General features: G+C 43.6%; 8 protein-coding genes across 10 annotated transcripts in view; 6 read left to right on the forward strand and 2 right to left on the reverse strand.

Annotated features, from left to right (window-relative positions):
• The first annotated feature begins 26 nt into the window (after positions 1-26).
• Positions 27-1455, forward strand: LOC108651102 (ketohexokinase). The gene has a single exon (XM_018100559.3). The coding sequence runs from the start codon at positions 454-456 to the stop codon at positions 1381-1383; it is 930 nt and encodes a 309-aa protein (XP_017956048.1). The 5' UTR covers positions 27-453; the 3' UTR covers positions 1384-1455.
• gig (TSC complex subunit tuberin) lies at positions 1370-11284 on the reverse strand. Its single transcript, XM_018100537.3, has 16 exons — positions 11068-11284; positions 10878-11008; positions 10556-10807; positions 10362-10498; positions 10130-10304; positions 7214-7420; positions 7001-7151; positions 6164-6930; positions 5482-6097; positions 5196-5395; positions 4869-5131; positions 2567-4811; positions 2357-2500; positions 2128-2298; positions 1808-1903; positions 1370-1741 (listed from the first exon to the last, which is right to left on the reverse strand). Exons 1-16 carry the CDS (start codon positions 11126-11128, stop codon positions 1607-1609), a joined length of 5751 nt encoding a protein of 1916 aa, XP_017956026.1. The 5' UTR covers positions 11129-11284; the 3' UTR covers positions 1370-1606.
• LOC108651097 (ketohexokinase) lies at positions 7455-8718 on the forward strand. The gene has a single exon (XM_018100550.3). It carries the CDS (start codon positions 7536-7538, stop codon positions 8649-8651), a length of 1116 nt encoding a protein of 371 aa, XP_017956039.1. The 5' UTR covers positions 7455-7535; the 3' UTR covers positions 8652-8718.
• On the forward strand, positions 8763-10133 carry obst-J (obstructor-J). The gene is made up of 2 exons (XM_030391235.2): positions 8763-9071; positions 9133-10133. Exons 1-2 carry the CDS (start codon positions 9062-9064, stop codon positions 10062-10064), a joined length of 942 nt encoding a protein of 313 aa, XP_030247095.1. The 5' UTR covers positions 8763-9061; the 3' UTR covers positions 10065-10133.
• Positions 11285-11794: 510 nt separating the features above from the next.
• Positions 11795-23888, forward strand: part of endos (endosulfine alpha) — a 107702-nt gene continuing 95608 nt past the window's right edge. The window contains exons 1-3 of one of the 2 annotated variants that reach the window (XM_089259192.1): positions 11795-12098; positions 12528-12727; positions 12798-12980. In XM_089259192.1, coding sequence (XP_089115318.1) covers positions 12545-12727; positions 12798-12971 — 357 coding nt within the window. In that variant the 5' untranslated portion in view covers positions 11795-12098; positions 12528-12544 and the 3' untranslated portion in view covers positions 12972-12980. Of the gene's footprint in view, positions 12099-12527; positions 12728-12797; positions 13382-23888 lie in introns of those variants that run through there. The other variant, XM_089259190.1, reaches the window with a different exon arrangement.
• Positions 13617-18058, forward strand: Grip163 (gamma-tubulin complex component 6). 2 transcript variants are annotated; one of them, XM_018100541.3, is made up of 6 exons: positions 13617-14534; positions 14595-14797; positions 14859-15009; positions 15067-15431; positions 15490-17738; positions 17820-18058. In XM_018100541.3, exons 1-6 carry the CDS (start codon positions 13724-13726, stop codon positions 18037-18039), a joined length of 3999 nt encoding a protein of 1332 aa, XP_017956030.1. In that variant the 5' UTR covers positions 13617-13723; the 3' UTR covers positions 18040-18058. The 2 variants fall into 2 exon arrangements, with proteins under 2 accessions (XP_017956030.1, XP_089116493.1); XM_089260367.1 differs by having other exon boundaries at positions 14859-15431.
• On the forward strand, positions 18192-19309 carry LOC108651105 (uncharacterized). The gene is made up of 2 exons (XM_018100562.3): positions 18192-18506; positions 18570-19309. The coding sequence occupies exons 1-2, from the start codon at positions 18426-18428 to the stop codon at positions 19107-19109; spliced, it is 621 nt and encodes a 206-aa protein (XP_017956051.1). The 5' UTR covers positions 18192-18425; the 3' UTR covers positions 19110-19309.
• LOC108651091 (uncharacterized) lies at positions 20095-23678 on the reverse strand. Its single transcript, XM_018100542.3, has 4 exons — positions 22573-23678; positions 21054-22514; positions 20450-20985; positions 20095-20393 (listed from the first exon to the last, which is right to left on the reverse strand). The coding sequence occupies exons 1-4, from the start codon at positions 23278-23280 to the stop codon at positions 20321-20323; spliced, it is 2778 nt and encodes a 925-aa protein (XP_017956031.1). The 5' UTR covers positions 23281-23678; the 3' UTR covers positions 20095-20320.

Raw genomic sequence — 23888 nt, forward strand, 5'->3', positions numbered from 1 at the left:
TATTTACTGACCAGCGGATTGTTAATCGATTTTAATTTGATCGCAATGTCATCGAATTGCAATCGACTTGTAACGCATTTATTTTACATACGAAAATTAATAAATATACATGCAAAAAATTGAAGCTTATATATATTTATCCATATATGTATGAATTGGCTTTCATATTTGTTAAGAGCAATAATTGAAATTATACATTCGTGTTTCATATACTCTCAATTAAAGTCGCTGAATCGCGATAAGAAACAAAACAAAAGTTAACTTCTACATACATACATATGTATGTATACATGTACATACATATACACGCATTTCTATGTGTGCGAGAAAAGTTGATTAGATTGTTTTAACAAAATTCAATTGAAATCTATAGAGCAGATCAAGTTCCAGTTGTTCGGTCGTCAGTTACAGTGAATTCAGGCATGCATATGAATTTATTTTAAGAGTCTGGCGATGACCACAGCGAAGCCCGTGCTCTGTGTGGGCTGCACCGTAATTGACTTTGTGACAATCAATGAAAGTTTCCCTACGGAGGACACGGATAGGCGATGCCTCGACGGATATTGGCAGCGAGGAGGGAATGCCTCTAACGTTAGCACCGTGCTTCGATTGCTGGGCGCGAATGTCGAATTCTTCGGCATGCTCAGTAGATCAAACGGCTTCAGAGTACTATTGGACGATTTGGATCGACGTGGCATTGGCACACAGCACTGTCCCAAAACGGAGAAAGATCCGCCGTTCTCCTCAGTGATAATTGTCAAGAAGACCGGCTCGCGAACCATTGTGCATTGCAATAAAAACTATCCGTATATAACGTATGAAGACTTTATGAATATAAAACTGGATCGCTACGGTTGGGTTCACTTCGAGGCACGTCATGCCCACGAAACAATCAAAATGATAAAAGCCGTGCAGGAGCACAATCGAATCCAGGGCTCTAACATCCGTATCTCCCTAGATTTTGAGACAACGTTTGAGGAAAACCTACCACTGTGCGGCCTTTGTAATTATATTGTGTTTTCCAGCGAGCTGGCCAAGCAGAAGGGCTGGAAGAGTTCCCAAGAAACTTGCTATGCTCTTGCTAGCAACGTAGAACCCACATGTCCTAGCATAATTTGTCCTTGGGGCAGCACGGGTGCTGCTTGTCTGGATACAGCTATCAATGAGTGCACCAATGTACCGGCCCTCAGGCCTGATCGTATCGTGGATACCCTTGGTGCCGGTGACAGCTTTATGGCTGGCTTCATATACGCTACCTACGTAATGCAGTGTAACCTGCCGGATGCTGTAGGCTTCGCTAATCGCGTGGCGGGTCACAAGATCATGGATTTCGGATACGATCATATTGCGGGGCTACAGAAAGACAAGCTTACAACGGATTGAACATGATTATATATTAATTATATGTAAACAGAAATAAAATATAGTTCTCAAATATATGAATAATGATATACATATGTCGGAAGAAAGGAATCAAACACATAAGCGAAGCTCCTCTAAAGCCATCATTCCAGAATTCCAAGAATCTTCATTAAAATTGCCATTGGACTACCACAGTTTTCACAGGCACAGCACAGATGAGTATACTTGCTGAAGTTTTCAGTGCCTATGTATATTTGGTGAAACATGCTCCTTTGACATCTGAATCTGTGGTCCCTGCCGATGAGGAGGCGTTGCCGATGCCGCTGGATGCGCTGCCATTTTTATCTTTCTTGCTTTGCTCATTTCTTTTATCAATTAGCTGAAGATTACAAAATGAAAGTTGCTTATTAAACAGGGTACATGTTCATTTGTAAAGATCTATTACTTTATCACGCAAACGGTTGATTTTCCGCAATCTCTCAATCCAGTTAGATGCATACAGAGTCTTTTTACTCTTACATTCATAGACCAGTGAGGCCAGCTATAAGAGAATAATTGGATATATTTGTTTATTCTTGTAATTATCGCCTAACTAGTACTAGTAATGCGAACTTAATAGACATATTTATAATAAAATATGTATATTTAAATGAAATAGAGCTCCAAGTATTTGATATATACATATATATATCTAAAACTCCAAATTACAAGTGCTAAAACATTAATCATCATTCTTGGAGAGGACCTGAGTCCAATATCACTCACATTTGCGTGCAGCGCCATCTGTCGGGCTAACAAGGGAGCACTGCGATCGGAGACTATTCGCTCCTTTGGATGGCAAACGAAACTAGTCATCTCTTCACGTGCGTCGACATAGATACGATTCGAATTTTGCTCCAGCGGCTCCACAATTACACAGGCGTGGTTAAACTGGCCCTGTAAGAGATCGTTCATCAGATTGTACTATGGTATTATAGAAAAGAAAAGAACATACTGATATCGTATTCCTGTCATATTTCTCTCCACTTTCGTTGTAAATTATTTTGACATAGTCATTGCCAATATGCTTTTTCTTCTCCGTACAGTTAGGATCGTCCTGCAGATTTGTAGGCATAAGAGTAGCCACATGAAATGTGACCTGAGCGGGAAAACCGGGAGTAATTAGTTTGCTTATTTATTTAACAACATTTTAAAGAAAACTAACCTGCATTATATCATCCTTCCAGATGTAAGCGAATTTTCCATCTGCACCACTTTTGTCCAGATGAATAAAGAGGTTATTCTGCTCGGCGTCCTTGAGGCTAACCAATGTTCCAATGTTGCGAACAAATTCGACGTAACGTGTGCTGCCGTGGCAGTTACGCAAAATTTCAACCGCATTGTTACACTGATTTGGACCAACATACAAAACTCCGATCTTATGCGTCTCAAACGGTGGTACGAGGTCGAGCAGTCTCAATACGGTCGGCTGATCCGGCCCCACTTTAAGCGGGGTTTCCGTCACCGCCTGTTCACCAGTGCCGTAGAGCTGCAGGAAAACGAAGCTGGGATTCATGCACAGTTTGGCACTGATCGGTGACTTGGTGGCACCAAAGCTTCTGAAAGCTTCGGGCGACGGTGACCGCGCCTTACCGTTGTTCACCTCACGCACCGTAGAAATCGTTTTAGAACGACCACGCATTACGTCACCACCGCCATTATTATAATCGGGACCGGAATTTTTGCTGCTATAGCCGCTGCTATTGGACTTGGCTAGACCGAGACCGGGGCCAGCTGGAGTGGGCGACTGTTTGGGTGTGATAACTGCCTGCAGTTGACCCGGTGATAAGGGTGGCTTACCCACAGCGCCCTGCTTCAGAGAGGATGCCGATGCAGAGGTCTGCACCGTGCCCGGCTGAGCTCCGCTCTCTGAAGCCTGGCTGTTAACGTCGTCGGCTGAGTGTTGCTTGGGCGGCAATGTGCCAGCTCCTGGCTGCAGTGGACCCTTCACAACTTGGGCAGCCTGAGGCGGCGTTGAACCAGCTATTTCCTCGGGTATGGCTTCGCAGCTGACCCGCATGTCTTTGGTGCTGTACTGTACGCTCTTCTTCTTCGACGGCAGCTGGTGTTCTTCGAAGGCTGCCTTGACGGATTCTCGCTCTTGGGAAAGGGGTGCTGGCTTTGCGGCCAAGAATGCCTGGCGCCAGCTAGAGGTCATCTCTGGACTGGAGTTGACGCGCCGCACCGGATTTCGTACTCGACTCTGGCCATCGCCAAATGCCAAAGCATCATCGTCGGCTTCACCATCGCTGACGCTACCACTGAGTGCTGCATCCTTACCCCGCTTCACACAGGCGGCCAGGCGTGGAATATCAATGGCCGCTGTACCGCCGTTGCCTCCGCCGCCGGCACTGCTCACGGAGTAAACCTCCTCCTGGCGATACAATGCCCGCGCCTTAGCCACCATTCGGTTGCGAATTTCTGCGTTTGCCGCCACTGTCGCTGGTGCAAGACCTGCTTCTACTTCTGGTGCAGGGTCTGGCACTGGTTCCTGCATTGGAACTGGAACTGGTACTGGTACAGTTTCTGATACAGTTTCTGGTATTATTTCTTGTTCTGGTTCAGGTCCTGGTGCTGGTTGTAGTTCTTGCTCCATCTCGAGCTCGGCCTCTTGTGCTGCCTGAGTTTCCTGTTGCGTTTGCTGCTGCTGTTGATGCTGCTGTTGCTGCTGCCGTTGCTGCTGGACTAGTTCCTGCATTGGGTTGTCTGGCCCAAAAACGCCGCCAAAGGCAGTGGGCAGGAACAGTGAAACGACGCTATTGAAGGGCAAATCCTGACCAAAACAGTCGCTGGCAATGGGATTCTCAATACGAGTTATCCATGAGACATTGCCCGTGGGACGTCTTATGAAGATTTCGGCCCAGCTGGTGCAGGCACGCACACAAACCGGCTGCTGCACAGCTGGACTCGATCGAGTAGAAGGACCAACGCTAGCTGTTGACAACGAGAGCGAATTGCCCAATAGCGAAGTATTGCTACCAGTGTGAGAGCCCTCGACTAGGCCCCCAGAAGCTTCTGGATTGGACCCGCGTCGCGAGTACGTGTCTAACGAGATCGTTGAACTGTTCGATATCTGCCGATGCGGATGAGCGGTTGCCTCCGAATTCGATGTGGATGATGACGAAGTGTGCTCCGTGCTGCCGGCGCTCTCATTCACGCTGCTATGCTGAAAGGTCATTTTGGTGTAGCGCCGTTCGCGCTCCGGCGACGAAGGCGGTTGCACCGTATCTCTGAGACCCTTCGAGTTCAGACTAATGCTGGGTGCCTTACCCATTTGAGCGCAGCGTTCGCAGAGGCCGTTGCGCGTCGGTCCCGATGGGCAGCCGGAAGTGGTAATTGTGATCAAATTATGACCCACCAGCCATGTTTGAGAGACTCCATCTTTTAGCAAATAGTCAATAGCCGGCAAGCTGCAGTTACAGAGATTGCATAACTAATAGATTCTCGAACATGTCAGTCATATTTACCGCTTGGGTAGGGAGGGGCACGGCGAGAATGTATGACGCTCCAGAAAATCAAAGCATGTCTCAACCAAGTCCGCATGATAGTTGCGCAGCATTTTGTCCATTGTTGGTCGCATATCGGCTTCATTGCGGGTCGTTGCGCTGTTTCTACTGCCGCGTTCCGTAAGACTCGTGCTGCGCTTACGACTGGAGGAATCTTCATTCACGTGCAACGAGTTAATGTTGGCTATGCCATCGTTAAGCATCTTGGCATTCGACTGCATGGACTACAAAACAATAAAATAACAATTGGGTAAATGGGTTACGAAAATGATGTGAATATTAGCTTACCGATCTGATATAGCTTACGCAATTCTTGCGCTGCTCCACCTTGATCTTCAGAAACCAGCCCGCTATCACATGGTGAGCCAATAATACGGTATAGTGGTCGTATCGTATCCTATTTGTGTAGGGCAGCGATATGGCAAACACATACATATTTTGCATGAGTGTAAAGTTGGAGACCAGATGATTCGGCAAATGGGTCAAAACTGTCAACAGAAATGAGTAAATGAATTACAATGAGCAAGGCAAACCAAATTGAAGCCTTTATCATAGCTTGGCATAAACCACTCACGGGATAGAAATTCCAGAACTGGCAAGGCCACCGCAGCTCTGTCGGACAATTTGCTTATTTGCCACAAAATATCTGGCAGCTTACGCATCAGGGCGTCAGGCATCTCCAAGATGAGAATCGCCATTGTATTGATGCAGACATCGGCAATGCCCGCCGGTATGAGGTGGTATAGGGATGTAATGATGGTGTTTTGCTGCGGCGGCAGTAGGCACTCGTGATAGATAACAAGCGATGCGATTGCTGGCACCACAAGGCGGTGGAACTCGTTGGAGTTGGATAATTTGAACTTATTGTTGGTAACCGAGTTAACTTTCAGCAATGTGTTCGCTAGCTTCTCAATGTCGCTACCTTGCAGAAGGGCCTTATTCTGCAGCACTGTGGGCAGCCTCGTTATAACCAGCTCAAACACTTTGAGATTGGACTCGTGCTCTAGACAGCGGATAATCAGATTACAGGCGCGCCGCATAGAAACTGTTGCTGTTTGCGTTTGTGCTTGCGCTGATAGTGGCAGCTCGATGCCCAAATAGTGGCTAAACTTTAAGGTTTCGGTGCCGTTCTTCGGATATCCAATGTGATAGGAGGCATTGGCGCGAATCTTGAGCAGCCATTCGAATATCTGCAAGGTGTTTCGTGCTGGATTAGCATATATAGGAGAAATATATACAATTCGATATCACATTACCTCATGCCGAACACTGCTTGCCTGCTCAAAGACCTTTGGCCTATCGTAGTGCAGTTCTAGATGATCCATTAAAATGTTGAATATCTTAATGGCATGTGTGGCCGGCTGGCGATGCAGCTTGATGGCAAACACCTTAACAAGCCCATCGACAGCAGCAGATATATCCTCGATCTCCGTCTTAGCTTTTATGACAATGCTGCTGCCCGGCTCCGCTGGACCGGCTTCAGCCGCAACTTGACGCATCTGTTCGAAGGGGCGATTGATGAGCGCCTCCAATATGTCCAACAGCTCCAAGCAACGTTTCGTATCACAATGGATTGCAAAGTTAGAGAGAGCAGAAGCGACTGCCTCGCGCACTTGTACGCTCGGCTCCTGATAGATCTGCGCCAGCTGTGGCACAACGACCCGATCGAGTATCTCCTCCTCATAGCTGTATCGATTCTGGTTCATAATCTGCTCGAGCGAATGGATGATCTTCTTGCGCACATTCACGTTAGACATGCGGTAATAGCGATGCACAAACTGGGACAAACACGAAAGCCACTCGGGTCGAGTTGCGGTCACCCGTTGCGTTCGATAGTCGATTAGGCTTAGGACAGAAGACTCAGGTCGCCGATCAGCGACCCGTTCTATAAGATCGTAAATCCGTTCCACATTGCAAAGTATTTGTGAGCGATCGTTTTTCAAGAGTTTCTCAATACAGTCGATATTCTCGTGAAAATTGATTTGTAAATGGTGCAATCGATCCTTGTTAATGCCCGAGCGCTCTGCAAGATAAGATACATTAAACAGAGTTGGAAATGGGAGATCATTGAGCGGGGATCTCGCAATACGCACCATACTCCTCGATGTTGTCGACAATCGCCGACATAATGTCGCAGATCAGATCCCATATTATCTCGGAGAGTTCGTGTCTGTATTTGTTGATCACCATGCGCACACTGAGTATCACCTCATAGGTCACGATCACCTCATTGCTATCCAGTGCCTAAAACAGTTAATCAGTTTATATATCAAGATAATAACAGACTCTTGGCTCGTGCACGTTACATTTCGAAAGCCCATCAACACGTTGGTGGCGTAAATCATCGATGAGACCTGAAAAATGACGTTCGAGCCGAAAATGTTCATGTTGAGATGAAACACGGCGCCTCGCAACAGTTGGGCGTCCTCGTACTGTCCCTTGTCGTTGAGTATGTTGCACATTATCTTCATGGAGTGATAGCCCAGCTGAGTGCCCAGCAAGTTCTTCATGATCTTAAAAACAAATTTTTTGATGAAATGAAAATTCAATTAGTAATCAAATTTCATTGGCGGCTCATTTGTCATTTGGCACAAGATTTGAAAGTTACATTCATAAAATTCCAAAAATATGAAAAAACAGATTGTTAAGGAGTTCATAACTGTGAAGAAGGTGCGATATTTGCCAAGAGAGGAGCCACCACCGCCTCCACCGCCACCACGCCGAGTGCTCATAGTGGGTCGCTGTACCTTGGATGTCATCAACATATGCAACGAGCAGCCAAAGCCCGGCATCATCGAGCGCACCGATGAGGGTTTCTGGCGGCTTGGCGGCTATGCCCCGAATACATGTTGCGTCCTGCGGCGTTTGGGCACCACCTGCGAGTTTCTCGGTCAGCTGACCAAGGTGCCCGCTTTCGAGAGCCTAACGAACAGCTTCCAGGCCATGGGCATAGAGATTTCCAATTGCCCGCGTACCAACCAACAGCCGCCGCATCGCATCATCGTCGCAGTGCGCGGCAAGGCTCAGCAGTCGACCGTGGAGTACACGAATCATTCACATGAGCTCACCTATCAGCAATTCGTGGGCGCCGTTGACTACCGCCAATACTGCTGGATACACTTCGAGTTGCGCAAAACCGGAGAGACCATCCGCATGGTGCGCGCTGTGCGTGCATACAATGAACGCAGTCCCGACGCTTACATTGTGCTGTCTGTGGACCTGGCCGACATGAAGCCCCAGAGCTGTCTCATGGCCGCCTTGGCCGACTATGTGCTCATCCGCAAACAGCTTAAGGTGGACAACGGCTACATGAATGGCCGAGAAACCGTGTGGGCAGTGCGCGACGTGATGGATGTCGCACGCAGGCGATGGCAGAGTAAGCAGCCAAAGAAGAGTCCATACATAACTGAGGAAATACCAGAGCTGGATCCGGTTACGTGCAGAAAGATAACATCTCACCAGCCGATTATAATATACAACAACTATGAAGAGGGCGCCAGTTGCCTAATGCCCGACGGCAAGTACTTCAAAGTGGGCCCACACAAGCCGCAAAAGATCGTCGATGCCATTGGCGAGGAGGAGACCTTCGTGGGCGCCTTCATCTATGCCATGCAGGGGGACAAGATGTCAATGCGCGATGCCATTGAATATGCCACACGAGCTGCCTGCTTCAAGGTCTCCATATATGGCTTTGATCAAATGCGCTGCATGCCCAAGGATCTAGTGGCGTGCTATCACGCCTGATGCAATGGGTGTACCTAAGAAATGTTTGTTAAAAAATTGTATGAATGGAAAAGCAATGCATTTTCGATTGTTGGTGAATCGTAGAATCGACATAGATAGCGACACTCATTTCGGAAGTCGGCAATCAAGTGGGGCATATTGATGTTTAGCTGGTTAATTATCAACCCAATTCGCGTCGATAAGAAACGGTAAACACCTGAACAGGGATCAGATAAGGTGTAAAAGAACATTCTTCGACTGACTAACAACTAGAATTTCATTACCATAAGCAAACAAATTGTAACCCCCAATCTGGCATCGGAAATGAGCTGATAAATTCATAGCCAGTCTGCTTTTAGTGCCATAAAAGTGGAGCCGATATCAAAGGTGTGAAGCATTCCACACAATTCTCTGGACACAAGTAAATACTCATGAAGAACTGTAAGTTTTGGTTACACCAATAATCTTCGATTTGGCATTCAAGAGATTCCTGGTCTTTCAGATCACCTGCAAGCGATTATTGTGCTATTGCTGCGTCTGGCGAGAGTCAGAGGCGACTCTGAAAGCGAGATTGAAGCGCTCTGCGGCACTGCCTCAACATGGACAATTATGCCGAATAAGCAGCATTGCGATAGGTTCTATGTATGCACGGGCATGGAAGCCAAGAGCTATCAGGAATTTCAGTGTCCGGTGGAATACCATTTCAACAGCCAGGAGCAACGTTGCGTAAGAGGCCCATGCTCCACCCGCTGCAACACGACTGGTGTTCACCGCTTGGAGGGCGATTGTACGCGCTTCAAGCGTTGCTCGAGCCAGGGCGAACTCTCAGTTATGAAGTGCTCCTATGGCTTCTACTTCGATGCCAGCCGCAAAGCCTGTCTGCCGGTAAACATAACGCCAGCTCATCAGTGCAGCTGCATATTGCCAGAGCACTCAATGCTGGCCAACTCGAACGACTGCCGGAGCTATTATACTTGTGTCGGCGGGCAGGCCGTGTTGCAGCAGTGTCCTCAAAATTATTATTATGAGGCTAGCGTTAACAGTTGCCTGCTGGATATGAGAGGTGAATGTCAGCCAGCTATTCAGCTGGTCGAGGTGCCCATGCAGGAGTGCCAAAAAGAAGGCAGTCGACTGGTGCCGCACTCGGAGGACTGCAGCCGATACTTCGTCTGCATTGGCAGCCGGGCCGTTGAATTGAGCTGCCCCAAGGGCCACAAATTCGATGTGGTCTCCCGTTACTGTACAGCTGATAAAGACTCCCAGTGCTTTACAGCGGCAACTAGCACACAAGCGACGCCAACTACAACTCTCAGAGTCAGCAAAGAAGAGCAGAAAGTGAACAGCAGCAAGCAAGCTGACCAATTGAGCGCTCACAAGGCCATGCCTGAGGAAATTAGCAACAACAAGTTGTCATCAAAATTTTTGTTACATTAAAAATAATATTCAATCCGTGTTATACTTGCCTGCCCCAAATAAAGTAAACTAATAGTCTGACATACCTTATACGAGGCCTGGCAGTAGTGATTGCTGTTCACTGTGCGGCACAAAGTGACGATGCACTGATGCAACGGCTCGCTGGGGAAGATGGTGTAGCCGATGACCATCTCCAAGACGGTCAGGCATTGTAGACCAATGTCATCGTTCGGCACCGTACAGCTCAGCTCGCAGGCATTTCTGTAACACAGATGGAATCAGTCAGTTTAGATAAGTCGTATTTGAAATGTCACCCACTGCACTATTCCAACGAGCACGTCTTTCTCCAGGTGGGCTGCATTGAACTTAATGAGATTAATCATCATCTGTAGATAGGGACTCAATAAATCGGCATGTGTGATAGCTGGTATCCAATGGAGCATAAATTTACCAATCTGCAAGCAAATCAAATTTATATTTGATAATTGAAGTTCCATGTGGCACCATTTCACCTTCTCTTCGAAATTGGTAATATCCTTGCCGTTTTCTGTGAGGGTGTCGAGCAGCTCCAGGAGATGCCGGAGATCCTCGTGAGCCTCATGATTCTGTATCACGAGGAAAAACTTTTCACGCATTATCGTCAGGTTTTTGTATTGTGTGAAAATGAGACGTTTATAGAAGCTCAAGGTAATTTGGCGCGTTTCTGCCGGTTTGTTGGGCACGATGAGATCGTTGGTTAGTTGCCACAGATTGGTTATCGAAGTCTGCAGGCGAAACAACATCAATATTTATTGGTTTATACAAATTGCCGGCTATCAAAGCCATTTGCCTTACTTCATCCAAATTAATATTCTGCAAATGTAAATCACTCAATTCCTTAAGCATTTTGCAGCGCTGTGCAATGGGCTGCTCTGGTTTAAGCTCGAGCTCAAACTCTGGACGCAATGTTCGCTCACCAGAATTTCCTGCCAAAATACAGCATGTTCATCGAAGCAATTGTTGCATTTATTTTAATCATTTTTACCTGGTGATTTTGTGCTCTTAAGAAAATTTTTAAACTTTGATTTATCTTTGGAACCCATCATAAATCGTTGTTTTTGCGTTTCTTAACGCCTAATGGTATGCCTAAAATTCGTTCACTTCAATTAAAATGTACAAAAAATAACACATTTATAGGGAACTGCAGCTGGATACTAAGCAATTTGGCCCAACTGAACAGAAATAACAAGAAAATAGTAGAGGTACTCCCTTCAAAAAGCCTTATTCACATAGTGTCCATAACACATGTTGTGCTGCCAGTTTATAATAATAATACAAAGAAAAAACAAAATAGAAATATAGCGCGAAATAATTTTATGAATTATAAAAACTTAGTGCCATATATTAAATTCAGTTAGTGTTGATTTATTATTTCGGCATAGTTAGTTTCTTTCCATCCCTGGGCATATTGCTCGGTGCATCTTCATCACAGCAATGTGATTATGTTCAACAACAATTGTTCTTCGAAAAACTTGTCTGTATATCGAGCTAATAAATAGTTGATTTTATTCAATATAGAAATTCATTTATTCAGAGGGTTTTAACTAATGTAAGGAATTAAAATATTTTAACAATAAATTTGTGACTCTGCTGGTGGTTGGCGAAATGTCAAGTTTTCGCTGAACAAAATCATATGTTTTCAAATTGTGAACCATATGATGACCGACAATAAGTGACTTTGTCGCTCATTTTGTGTAAGGAATCGTTCCATGGAACTTATTCCGATTGATCAGAGACAACTCTATTTTGTAGCGCGTCCCAAAAAGTGAACAAATTGCATTAAGCAAAAGAGAAAATAAATATAATATAAATTTGTGTGCGAGTGTCATAAAGTGCTTAAATACGCATCTGGGAGAGACACATTTTATATTACTATATATTGCAAAGCTAGTGGTTGTTTACAAATTTTGTAATTATCTTAAAAGCTTAAGACGTACGGCGTGCTTGTGTTCTTGATTGCAAAAAGAACGAAAACAACAGTTATTTGTCGCATTTGACGCATCAAGCCAGACAAAGGTAAAAAGTCATATTCATATACATACATACATGCTCATGTGTTTTGCATAAGTATAAAATCGTAACAATATTTGCACATGAGATTAATACGATTATATTACGCTTCGCCGTCATTCGCACTACATATTAGCAAGTCTATGTAAATACATGCATACAAACTTGCGTTGCGTGTGTGTGTACACAAAAGTGTGTACATATGTATGTACATAGATGGGCACATATGCGAGTGTGTGCGTGCGATGTTTCATGAAAAATAATTTCATCGGACCATTTTCGCTCGCTTTTCAAATTCAGTTGTCCTTGTCGCTTATGCACGCAGCTTAGCTCGTATTATCGCCATTTTTACAATCTATATTGTAACAATTTTTGTGCAATTTAATTTTTATTTTATTTTAATGCGAAAACATTGTCATTATATTTAATTAACAGCTATTTTAACATAAATCATGAGCTCAACTGAAGAGAACAGCCCGGCAACCACGCCACAGGAAAACGAGCCAACAGCTGAGCAAGCAAATCCCAGAGATTTGGAGAAAATTGAAGAGGAGAAACTTAAGTCAAAATATCCAAGTGGGATGCGTGTGCCTGGTGGTCATTCCGCCTTCCTTCAAAAGCGTCTTCAAAAGGGAGTAGGTTATCTGTTTTCATCTGTTTCATCACTAACAATTCTAACTCTTCATATTATTTTCATAATTTAAGCAAAAATTCTTTGATTCTGGAGATTATCAAATGGCAAAGCAAAAAGGTGGAGGTGTTAAGCAGGTGTTTGCCAATAAGGTTACTACCGGCGAGGCTATACCAACGCCGGAGACGGTGCCTGCTCGAAAAACGTCGATTATTCAGCCATGCAACAAGTTCCAAACGACGAGCTAAGCAACATATTTTACTGTTACCTAGAAGCTCTTCACCCCTGATGCGCTCCAAATGCTCTTTAATTAATATTCTAGTTTATTACTAAGTTGGCTGATCTATGATGTGCACTTAGCCTTTGCGCTGGCGCTCGGTTTGCCGAATTGTAAACATTTCATTCTCAAGTCTTCAAGTTTCTTTGATTTGGTTATTTCCGTGAACCCGCATTTGTTTATTTTTTTTCTTTTCCCTTTGCTCCAATAAAATCGCGTATCTATATATCGAGCTTGCGCCAATCTCAAGAACATTGAATGTATTATTGCACTCCTGAAGCAGCACGTAACTCTTCAAAAGTTCTAATTAATATATTATTCTGATCGTATATAGCTGTAAGTTATTGAAATCGTAATAAACTTAAGTTGTAACCAGTTCAATTCAAGCTGTATTTAATTACTTCTTAATTTTAATTATAAACCGATCATCTTTTCCGGCTGCAAGTATTGTTGCAAATCAGTCACAATGCAGAAATGTCCGTAAGTATTTAAATATGCTATTGATATAAATGCCCAATAAAAAAAAAAACAATAATGAATAATATCGTATCACGATTGCACGAAATTGTTTGTTATCGATGAATACTTTAGTAACAGCAGGCCGAATTCATCTTCAGTCTCATCTCCAAAACATTGAAAGGGAAAAAGAAACCAGATTAATTTATTTGCAATAAATTTGTATTGGAAATTATTTCATTAATAAGCTGTATTTTTTTATTTTGAATGGAAGCAGTTTGTAATTCCAACGAGCGTGTTGTCAGTTTAGTTACGAAAATAGTTGCTCAACTTTCGCGAAATGAGCGCGCTCAAACGGATGAAGCAGCTGCAGTGCAGCCGTCGCCTGCTTCCATTATGGAGAGACGCAGAAAACTCTACGAATCGCTACTGTCATCTCAGAAGTTTGAACAATGCACCGACTTAAATTGTGCATTGGGAAACAATATTGAAAATTGTGTCCAAACCATGTATATCAACCTGGAAAAGCAACAGACCGATCGGCAACAAAAACTTACAAAGTCGGTTGGCTTAAGAAGGACAAGCAATATGATGTTAGCTAAGCCTCTACGATTGCAATCGAGTCCTTGTTTCGAGGAGCAGTTTCCACAATATACTGTTAACACAGCTCCTAAGATTTTAAGATCAATCGAGAATATGCGGGACGCGATGAAGCCGATTGTTTTCCGCACCTTATCAACTGTATATCTAAAAGACATTAATGCAATGCGCAATGCCCACAAGAATCAGATCAAGTCCAGCTTAAAGTCCTCAATACTGAAGGATTCAATGGCACGGATGAATGAATCCAAGGGAGGAACAAGTCGTGTGAAGATTAATTTGCCTTTGCGTGATAAAGACGAACCGCCTTTAAGTGAATCCCTGGCTGAGAAAGATTCATCGACTGATGTAACACTGGAGAAACATTTTGTTTCGGATCTACTCTTAAGCAACGAGCTCGCATGGCACATGGATAAGACATTGAAATTAACCTTCATTAAGCTGCCGCTTCTTATCGAGCATCTAAAACAGGCTGCAGGTCAGCAAATGTGCATCAACTGAAATTTCGAATTATTAATTATGTTCTACTTATCTAAAGCGGGTCTGCAATCAGACACAATTGTGTGCACGGCCGAAGGAAATTTTATGATGAAGCCTCACATAACACTAGACATTGTTTTGCCCGAGCTGCTGGCTGAATACGCAGACCCATTCCTTGTCTCTGGCAGAGCCTATCGTCGGCTCAGTGCGCGCACACAGTGTCAATACGAATCGATTCGCAATGAACGGCCTCTCAACAGAGTGAGCACAAACAATAAATATTTTTAAGGTTTATTAACGCAACCATGGTTTATCTTTACAGGCTTTGCGTCAGGCAATAATTAATTTTATTACGAATAGCCGACTCTTTCTACTATCGATACCTGCCGAAAATTTGGGACAGTTGCTGAGCGGCGCAGGCCCCACCATGGAGCTAATAAAGCAGATGGCCCAGCTGTTTGAACTGGAGCAGAGTAAGATAAGATCTCTCGCAACTGTCCTACTGAACTTTAATGTATTCGAAATTTCAGTATGCGATACGGAAGGAATAGACGGCATGTGCGCAATGAATCTGATGAGCTTCGTTTGGTCGTTCATTAATGGGGGCATAGATTGCACATTCTCACAATTACTAATGTACCTGTTGAGCTCGCTGTGTGAGACGTACTTCTCACAGCTGAAACGTTGGATTTACCAAGGCGAGCTCGACGAGCCCTTCAACGAGCTCTTCATTAATTCTTGCACACATAAATTAATGCACGAGCGCAGCAAAGAGTATTTCGACAAGGCTTATTATATACGATCCGATCTAGTGCCTGGGTTTCTAGTGGGCTGTGAACAGCCCATACTTCAATGTGGAAAATACAACCGATTTCTTAAGACCTATAATGCTCAGGTGAGTAGATATAATATGTTTATTAAAGAGATTGATAAGTAGATCAATTGCCCTTTAGCATCCAATATTCAGTTTAAAGTATCCCAACTTGGTTCTCTGCCTATCGGAGCAGCATCTGTTAAAAATTCGCCAGGAATTGGAGCTGCATTACGATCATATACGTCAGAAAATCAAACCATTTAAGATGCAAACCATCCTCGAGGATCACATAGAGAATAGCCAACGCTACGGTAACCGCATGTGGGATTGCACTCAGTCCTTTATTGCAACTTGGAAGCAGGAACTGCTTGACCTACAAATAGAGGCGGACATCAAGAAAAAACGTCGCTACGAAGAGCTCAATGAGCAGCGAGAGCAACAAGAACAAGTGCGATTGGAACAACAGCGCTCTGAGCTGATTCTGGAGCTAGAATACTACGAAAAATCTAATAAAATCGAAGAGCAACGTTTGCAGCAAAAGAAAAAGGAGTTGGAAGAGAAAGTTGCTGCGTTAAAGCAAAAGATGACAGCTTCACTGGCATCGGCTGAAGTCGCCAGCCCAGACGACAGCACAAGCAGTAGTCGCAGTTTTGTGTCGTGCGAGGAACCAGACATAGAGATAGTTGCGGATAAGCGAGAAACAGCAGAGATGGCACAGCCCAATTCAGTTGATCTAGCAGAGACCAATCCAGTTGAAGTGGCAGAGCCCGATCCAGTTGACGTGTCAGGGCCCAAATCAGATGAAGAAGAACCCAATCTAGCTGATGTGCTCAATTCGAATGAGACCGACAAGAGTTTGGCCCGTAATCGTATGCGCAACAATTCATCCGAACAGTTCCAGGAATGTCAAATGAAAGTGCAGCTGCACCAAATAGCACACACCAGTGCAGCTTCTTACACAGACGCGGAGCTGAATCGTTTGCGAGTTCTCAATTGCACGGGCCAGCAACTCGGCACTAAATTGCCGCCAGACATGAACATGAATATCGAAGATCTCACAGACCTGCAGCGCAATCGCTTGCGCATGCACCAGCATAATAATTTCAGTTCGCTTAACCATGAAGACGAGCTGAATAGCGATTCTGAGAAGCGTCTGTTGCACTCAGACACGGAGCTGGCACGAAATCGCCGTCGCGTGATGGAAGGCGACTTCACAATCAGTGGAGGCCTGGGCAACACCTTGCATTTGCCATTGCAGTCACAGGACCCCAGAGTGGAGTCCACATTAGACATTGGAACACCCATGTCCATTACATCCGATGTGGAAATCGATGTCCAGATTCCAAATGAAGTTATTGACGCGACTAACAACAATAACACAAATAGCAGAATTGTGATCAATGATCAAGAAGAGATCGAAGAGGCACCCGTAGTGACTGAGCCTGCGCCCCGAATACTGCCTGTACCGAAAGAGAAATCCGTTTTTAGCTTACCCATAACACGAAGTGATAGGGAGCAGTCACATGCTGCGAGTCCGATGGAAAAAATCGGTCATAATCCATTTTTAGTCAAACGATATATGCAACTGTCTGTCCTGTTGCCAGTTAAAATGCATTTGTCGCTATTGCGTAACGAGGTTCTGCGCATATTCCATGAGCAAAGGATTTTTGATTATTTTTGCGATCTACGCAAATATTTCTTTTTGCTAGACGGAGAATTTGGAACTGTGCTTATTGGCGAAATCCTGGGTCGCATTGAATCCGGCTCAGTGCCACATAGTATGTGCCAAAAGGGCGTCCTGGACTCCATACTTAACAATGCTCTCGCTAACAGAGCGATAGAGGGGTCTGAATCGGCCATAGTTGCCGATAATTTGGCTTTGAATTGCACGACCATACCGGAAAGTTTTGATCTAATGGACATCAATGCTCTGTCCATATTCCAGCTGGAGTGCAAGGTGGAGTGGCCTTTGAATCTGGTGCTCAGCGTAGAGACCATGGAGAAGTATAGGCAAATATTCTCTCATTTGATGAAGTTGCGGCATATCAGCTTTATAATGGAACGGACCTATCAAGACTTCCAGCAATCATCGAGACTCTATGGTCGGAGGCTACAACAATCGCCGCAGTATCGTCATTTGCAAATGATTCGCCATAAATTATCGCACTTCGTGTTTACGCTGCAAAATCATATAGTCACAAATGCATTAGAGGGCACGTGGAAGACTTTTACTGATGATCTAATCGCGGTAGGCTCTGTAGAGGAGCTTTACCAACGACACGTGGACTACTTAAAGGAGATTGCATTCTTTTCGCTACTTAATCGTCGGAGCGTTAAATTTCGGGAAACCATCGATAGTATACTTGTGATTGCCCTGCGTTTTTGCAAGTAAGTTGGAATTTAAAAAACAGTAAATGTACATTTTTGATTATTTAAATAATAATTTGGTACACATTTCCTACTTTGCAGAATTCTGAACTCGAAGTCATTTGTTTTGGATGAGGGTAATCAGTTTGTTCATCCACGTTATAAGCGATTGGTGTTTGAAGAAACAGAATTTGAGAAATTCATTCGTTATGCCATCTACTTGGGAAACAAGGTTGCTGCTTCAGGATACCAAGCTAAAATAATTGATCTTATACGTATCATTAATTATAATAACTACTATAAAGTATCTAGCAAGAATTAAATAAAATGTTATTAGTCTATGTTTTATTTAACATATATTCTAAAAAAGAATTTTGAATCTTGCCTACTATTGTGATTTCATTGAGCTGAATAAACAATTTGTTCAACGGAAGAAATTTAAATTCAGACTTTTATTCACAGAGTTATTAGTATTTTATGTGTAGCGTTTATGGCCACACTGGCATAGACTTGAAATTCAAATATATCGATAGCATTTCGATATATAACAATATTTTGTTTACCGACTGGTGCGGCAAAGCGTAGCGAGTTAGTTATTGACTACCTGCGCGACGAATCTGCGTATCACCCCAAAAATATTAAGTTCGGAAGAAGCGGATCGCTGACAGGTCAGCAATCAACAGGCTGAGCGACTTAGCCATATCTGTAATGCTCGACTATAGGTCGACATTGCATATTAGTACAGCACGTTCATCGTACAACATGGACAGAACTTCTGATGCGGATGCGGTAAATACAATAACCACAATGGCCAGTGTCGAGGTGCAGTTAAATAGCTCCTATATCCTTCAGTGTTCAGTGTCTTCGCTAGAAAGCGAGAGTGATTTATCGTTGGCCCTTGAGCACGAAATGGGCCAGCCAGTCGACTGTGACGAGCTGCCCGCCTTCGAAATACGGGCTTACTCTCCTCATGGGCGCACGCCGTCGCCAATTGATGATTTGAATGCATCAGACTTGGAAACGCCAAAGCAGCTGCCGGTCCAACAGCAGCGCAGCCCTGGGCGCCAGAATAATCCAGAGTTTGTGGCCTTGCACGAGATCAATGCACAAATTAGTGCACCCAACAATAACGAAAATGGAGATGACTCAATAGTGGGCCTAAAGTCTGCCAACAGTTTGGAAACTATTTTTGAAGGTGTCTTTTTGCATACACCCCCGCGCGAGAAACTGAACAAAAGTGCAGGTTACGGCTCGAATCCTAGCTCGGCAAGTCGCTACACACCAAAACGCAGTCGCGCTAATTTGATGGAATTGGTGGCCATGAATCGTCTGCACCTCGATGGACAGGAAAATCAATCGCCAAGCAAGCAGCTGCAGGACGAGCTCACTTAGTTTCCGTTATCGGGGCAATAGGGCCCAAACCAAAGCCATATATGACACATTTGCTTAGACTGCCACAGATTTCCTAGTTATAAAAATTTATGTACACTTTGTGTATCTTAATAGATAAGCATTACTTTTATATAATTTTATATTCTGGATGCTGAATTTAAATAGTAAAACATCTGTCTTTCCATGTTTTAAACATTTAAGGTAATGCGTGATTTATTTTATGGCTCGGGGACTGGGCTGCGCTTTCCATTCCTTTGTTATTTACAGGTAGACCAATCATGCGACCAGGTAGTACCCGCATTGGTTACCTGAACAAATGCCGGTGACCAATGCGAGGATGTATTAAGATCAAACAGCTGGCAAGCTTTAGAAGTTTTTATCATCCAGTTGATTCACACATCTGCTTTTCGCGTTGCAAATGAGATTACAAATTTACAAAAGGCTTGGCCTAAAATATTATTCACAGGTTTGATTCATTTGGCCATTATTTAAATCGGAAGACCGCTTTTACAAATTTGAAGTAAGATTACATTTAAAAAGGACGATTTACACTTTTAAATAAAAACCTCATTTTTCATTCCCTTACGTTAATTTTAATAGTAATATTTGGCTTAGAATTAAAAACATTTTACATTTAATTTCTATAAAGTTTTTCCTGTACATATATACATATACATACTTTTTATATTAAGAAGTGCTTTGTCTTTTGATAACAAAAAATAGAATTTTAAACTTTAATCTTAGTTCTTCCACATTTATACATCCATAAACTAAGCTAAAGTTTTGATTTTTTATAAAAACCAGAAAACTTAAAAATAACTTCATGTTAAAAAAAAAAATAAAATATAGTAATTATAGATGAGTAATTGGATAAAATTGAAGTTGCGTATATAAAGGTATATAAAAAAATATATGTATATAAATACATATAAGTAAATATATGTATATCAAAAACACTACTTCATATTATCCTACTTATAAAAAATTCTTGAAAACAGAGGAGTAATAACGATTGGGAGTGCTTATTAAGTGTGGGGGAATGTCTGATGAACACACAAAATAATACGAATGTATATATCGTTAAACTGTTAATTTCGTAAGATTTCTTGTACAGAAATTTGTAAGTGAGGTGGCGCAACATATACATTTGCTGTCGAACGCTGTACAACTTAATATATATATTTTTATATAGCATTGTTTCATTCAAATGGTCAAAAGTTCTTAGAGTGACGTGACGCAGAAAACACTTTCACGCGTAGCAGACCCGGATTGACCTCCTGCCAGCTGAAAAACATTACTGATTAAAAATGTTACGTTATTTTGTAAGATGAAAGACGTACCGTAAATGTCGTTCAGCTAATCTAGCCTTCACATGTTTCTTAATGGTTGATACTCCATTTGCACTGTGTAGTCCTCGGCCCGTTATGATGAAGACATGCTTATAGACTCGTGTGCAATTCCGTAGCACATTTATGTGGCGATCCAGGAACAGATCGAGACTGCTAACTGCCTCTATGGTATGCAAATAGTGTAAATCGAGCAGATCCGGATTGTTTTGCGTATGCTTGTGCACCTCCATGATGCAATTGGCCGCGCGATGATTGAACACGTCGATCTTCTTCTTGTGCAGCTGAGCAATCTCCGAGTAGTAGAGCGCAACGCTTCCATTGCCTTGCTGTATCGCCTGCTTGGCCTTCAGGTTGCATTCGGCTCTCAGTTGAGCGTGGTGGGCGGCCAAATTGCGTGTCTCCTCAAAGTCTCGCAATGCGGCACATTTGGCCTCTTCGTGCAGCTGCGGAGACTGCGCTTTGCCATTGCCAGCAATACGAGGGCTGGCGACTTTCGTCTGTGGCTGCTGTTGCACTTGTTGATTGAGCTATTGTAAATTAAAATTAAATAAAATAAGAGCTCATATTGCTATTAATAGGTAGTGATTGCGCTGACCTTTTCGTTTTCACGTTGTGCCTGCTCATAGAGCTCGGCGCTGGTTAGTTCGACCTTCGCATTGCTGTCCAGCACCTCCACGGTCTTAGCATAGTTGTTGTCCGTGTCCGCAAAGACCTGAAGCAAGGTATCGGGTGGGATTTCGGGAAATTTCTCGCACAGCTTCATTTTGGTTAAGTGAGTGGCAATATCATTTGGTTTATTTTGAATCGCATGATTTGCTGCCTGCTGTTCGCTGTTGTAGATGCTCCAGGCAAGCTCCATATCAAGCAACTCATTAACATTGCCAGGCGATTCGCTGCAGTCGGCATACTTCGGATGTTTAAGCAGACGTGCGAATTGCTCGTCGTCTCGCAGTGTCTGCTGACGCTGTTCCTCGAGCTGATTATGCACTGATTCCATCCAGATCATGTAGAGCTGTTTGGCCAGATGTCGCGGCAGGAACACTTTGGTTGGCAATGACTCCGACTCTTTGGGAAGCATTTCACCCTCCCACTGAAAGTGACTGCGCAGCTGTTTAATCAAACATTCACCCAGATCCATTTCTAACAATGTATTATCCTCCGAATCGTCGTCGTCCTCATCAGCAGCTGAAGAAGCACCAGCGGCAGCAACCATGAGTGGTGCTGGCTCCACGACCGGTGGTAGCGGTTGATCTAAAATCCCATTGCGTATGTCTCTTATCTTGCGCGTATGCTCCGAATACTGATCATCGCCCAAAACAAAACAGTTCTCGATCTCCAACTGAAGTTCTCTGTTGGCAAAACCATTGCCAGCATTGCGTTTGACACGTGGCTGGCGCTGCGGCTTGGACTGATATTTATTGGATATCGGTGGGGATAGAGCAGCAGCGGCAGCAGCTACAGTTGGCCCTTGAAAATTGTTCCGGTTGCATTTGCATTGAAATTCTTCGACTTCCTGGGGCAACGTCTCGTCGGCATCGTCCGATTTGAGCTCATCCTCTTTGATCAATATGTCAACGGCCCAATCCACATCGCCGTTGCACTTACCATATAAATCCCACAGCCCACTTAATTGCTTGTTCGGATACATTTGACGCAATTGCGCAAAGCCAGACGCCTCGTTTGGACAGTTCAAGCTGTGCCGCTGCAAGGTATTCTGAGGGACACCTATGGCCGATGCTGGATCCACATTTACCGCTACTGCCGGTTGCTCATCACGCAGCAAATCCAACAGGGAGCATTCACCTGTTGCTCCTGCAGCACTAGTTACAGATGCCTGTACGGGCAGGTCACTCTGCTGAGCCCAATAATTGTTCACATTTTGCTCATACGGCAGCCAAGTCTGAGCATTAACATTTAGTTTAAAGCTGTCCAATTGGCTTGTGGAGCCGGATCGTTCCGGTTGTTGAGACGGCGTTAGTGGTGCTGGCAGCGTCGGTAACGGCGGGTGTAATCGCAGCTGCGGCAATGACACTGTGTATTTGGTATCTTTAAGAAACTGTTTAAAAAGAAATAACTTAATAATAGTAATAAATCATATTCATAATTTTACATACTCCGATTAGCTCAGAGACGTTGGTCTTCTCATAGCGATCTAGCATGCGTTTTATGGCATCTTTCGGCACCTGGTGCACGTTTTTTTGAGCCAGCTTTGTAGCAGATTTGGACCAGCTTGTTTGGGGCTCCAGTAGCTCTATTAGATAACCATGCTGCACGGCGATCTGTACGTAGGGCTGCATTTCCCATTTCATAATATTCGTATTGTCCACTATGATTGGGCTCCAACCAGCTGCCGCTTTGCACTTCACACGCTCCTTATTCCAGTCATGGGCTTCTGGTAGAAAGTTGGGATTAAACTCATAGCCCCGAGGCGTGAGAAAGTAATCATCGGTGCTATACACGAAATCCGTAATGGGATGTTGATCCAGCAAATGAATTTGATTCAATATTGCTTTGGCCATTGTGGATTTGCCACTGCCCGCAGGTCCCCGCATAATGATCATAATTTTTTGGCCAGCTTGCGCTTTTCTACAGATCTCATTGAATTCCTTGGTCTGGCTGTTGGCGTTCATTTTTGGCGTTGCTGTTGTTGCTGGCGCAATGTATTTGTTTGTGTTACAATTGCTGTTATTGTTGGTGGCTTTGCTGTAGTTGTTATTGTTATTGTTGGTGTTGGTATTGTTCTCTTCATTTACGGAGAGTTTCTCGTTAAGCCAGCATGCAATATTTTCCGCTTGCTCAGCAAAGTTTCCCGCCGCTGACATTTTTGTTGTGCTCGCTGCTTTTCTCTGTTTTTTGCATACAATTTTCGCCTGGCACCAAATATTAAGGACATACACACATGTGCAGAATACATATATATAACTGCGCAATTATCACAGCTATAGCGCCAATGGATGATCCTCAGAAATATTTAGAGACAAAATATTAACCTCACCTCTAATACCAATAGCAAGTAGTTTTCAATTCAAGATGTGTCTTAATTTTCGATATGTTGCACAAGTAGTCGTACATCGTACTCTGGATTAATTATTATACAAATCACTGTTTTCGTTGCCAATTTCGAGCGAAGTTCTTAAAAAAAGGCAGTAAATTTTCCAAAACATTGTACAATGTACTCTACGGACCGTCGACATACTCGATAGTGGTATCGATATTCGGTTATCTTAGAAATTGGACAGCTATTAATGGTATCATCCCTATGTGCAAGATTTTGCCAACAAATATCGCAATTTATGTACAAAGTTAAATTTTAATGAGTCCTCTTTTTATTCAATACATTGTTTTTGTGTTAAGATGTTATGCGTACTGTATATATATTTAATGCTTTTCTCGTAATTCATTTCCACTCAGTGATCTGGTTTGAGTGACC

Source organism: Drosophila navojoa, chromosome 4 (genome assembly GCF_054131105.1).
Source record: "Drosophila navojoa isolate 15081-1374.11 chromosome 4, UAZ_NAV_1.0, whole genome shotgun sequence".
In the NCBI taxonomy this organism is placed as follows: domain Eukaryota; kingdom Metazoa; phylum Arthropoda; class Insecta; order Diptera; family Drosophilidae; genus Drosophila; species Drosophila navojoa.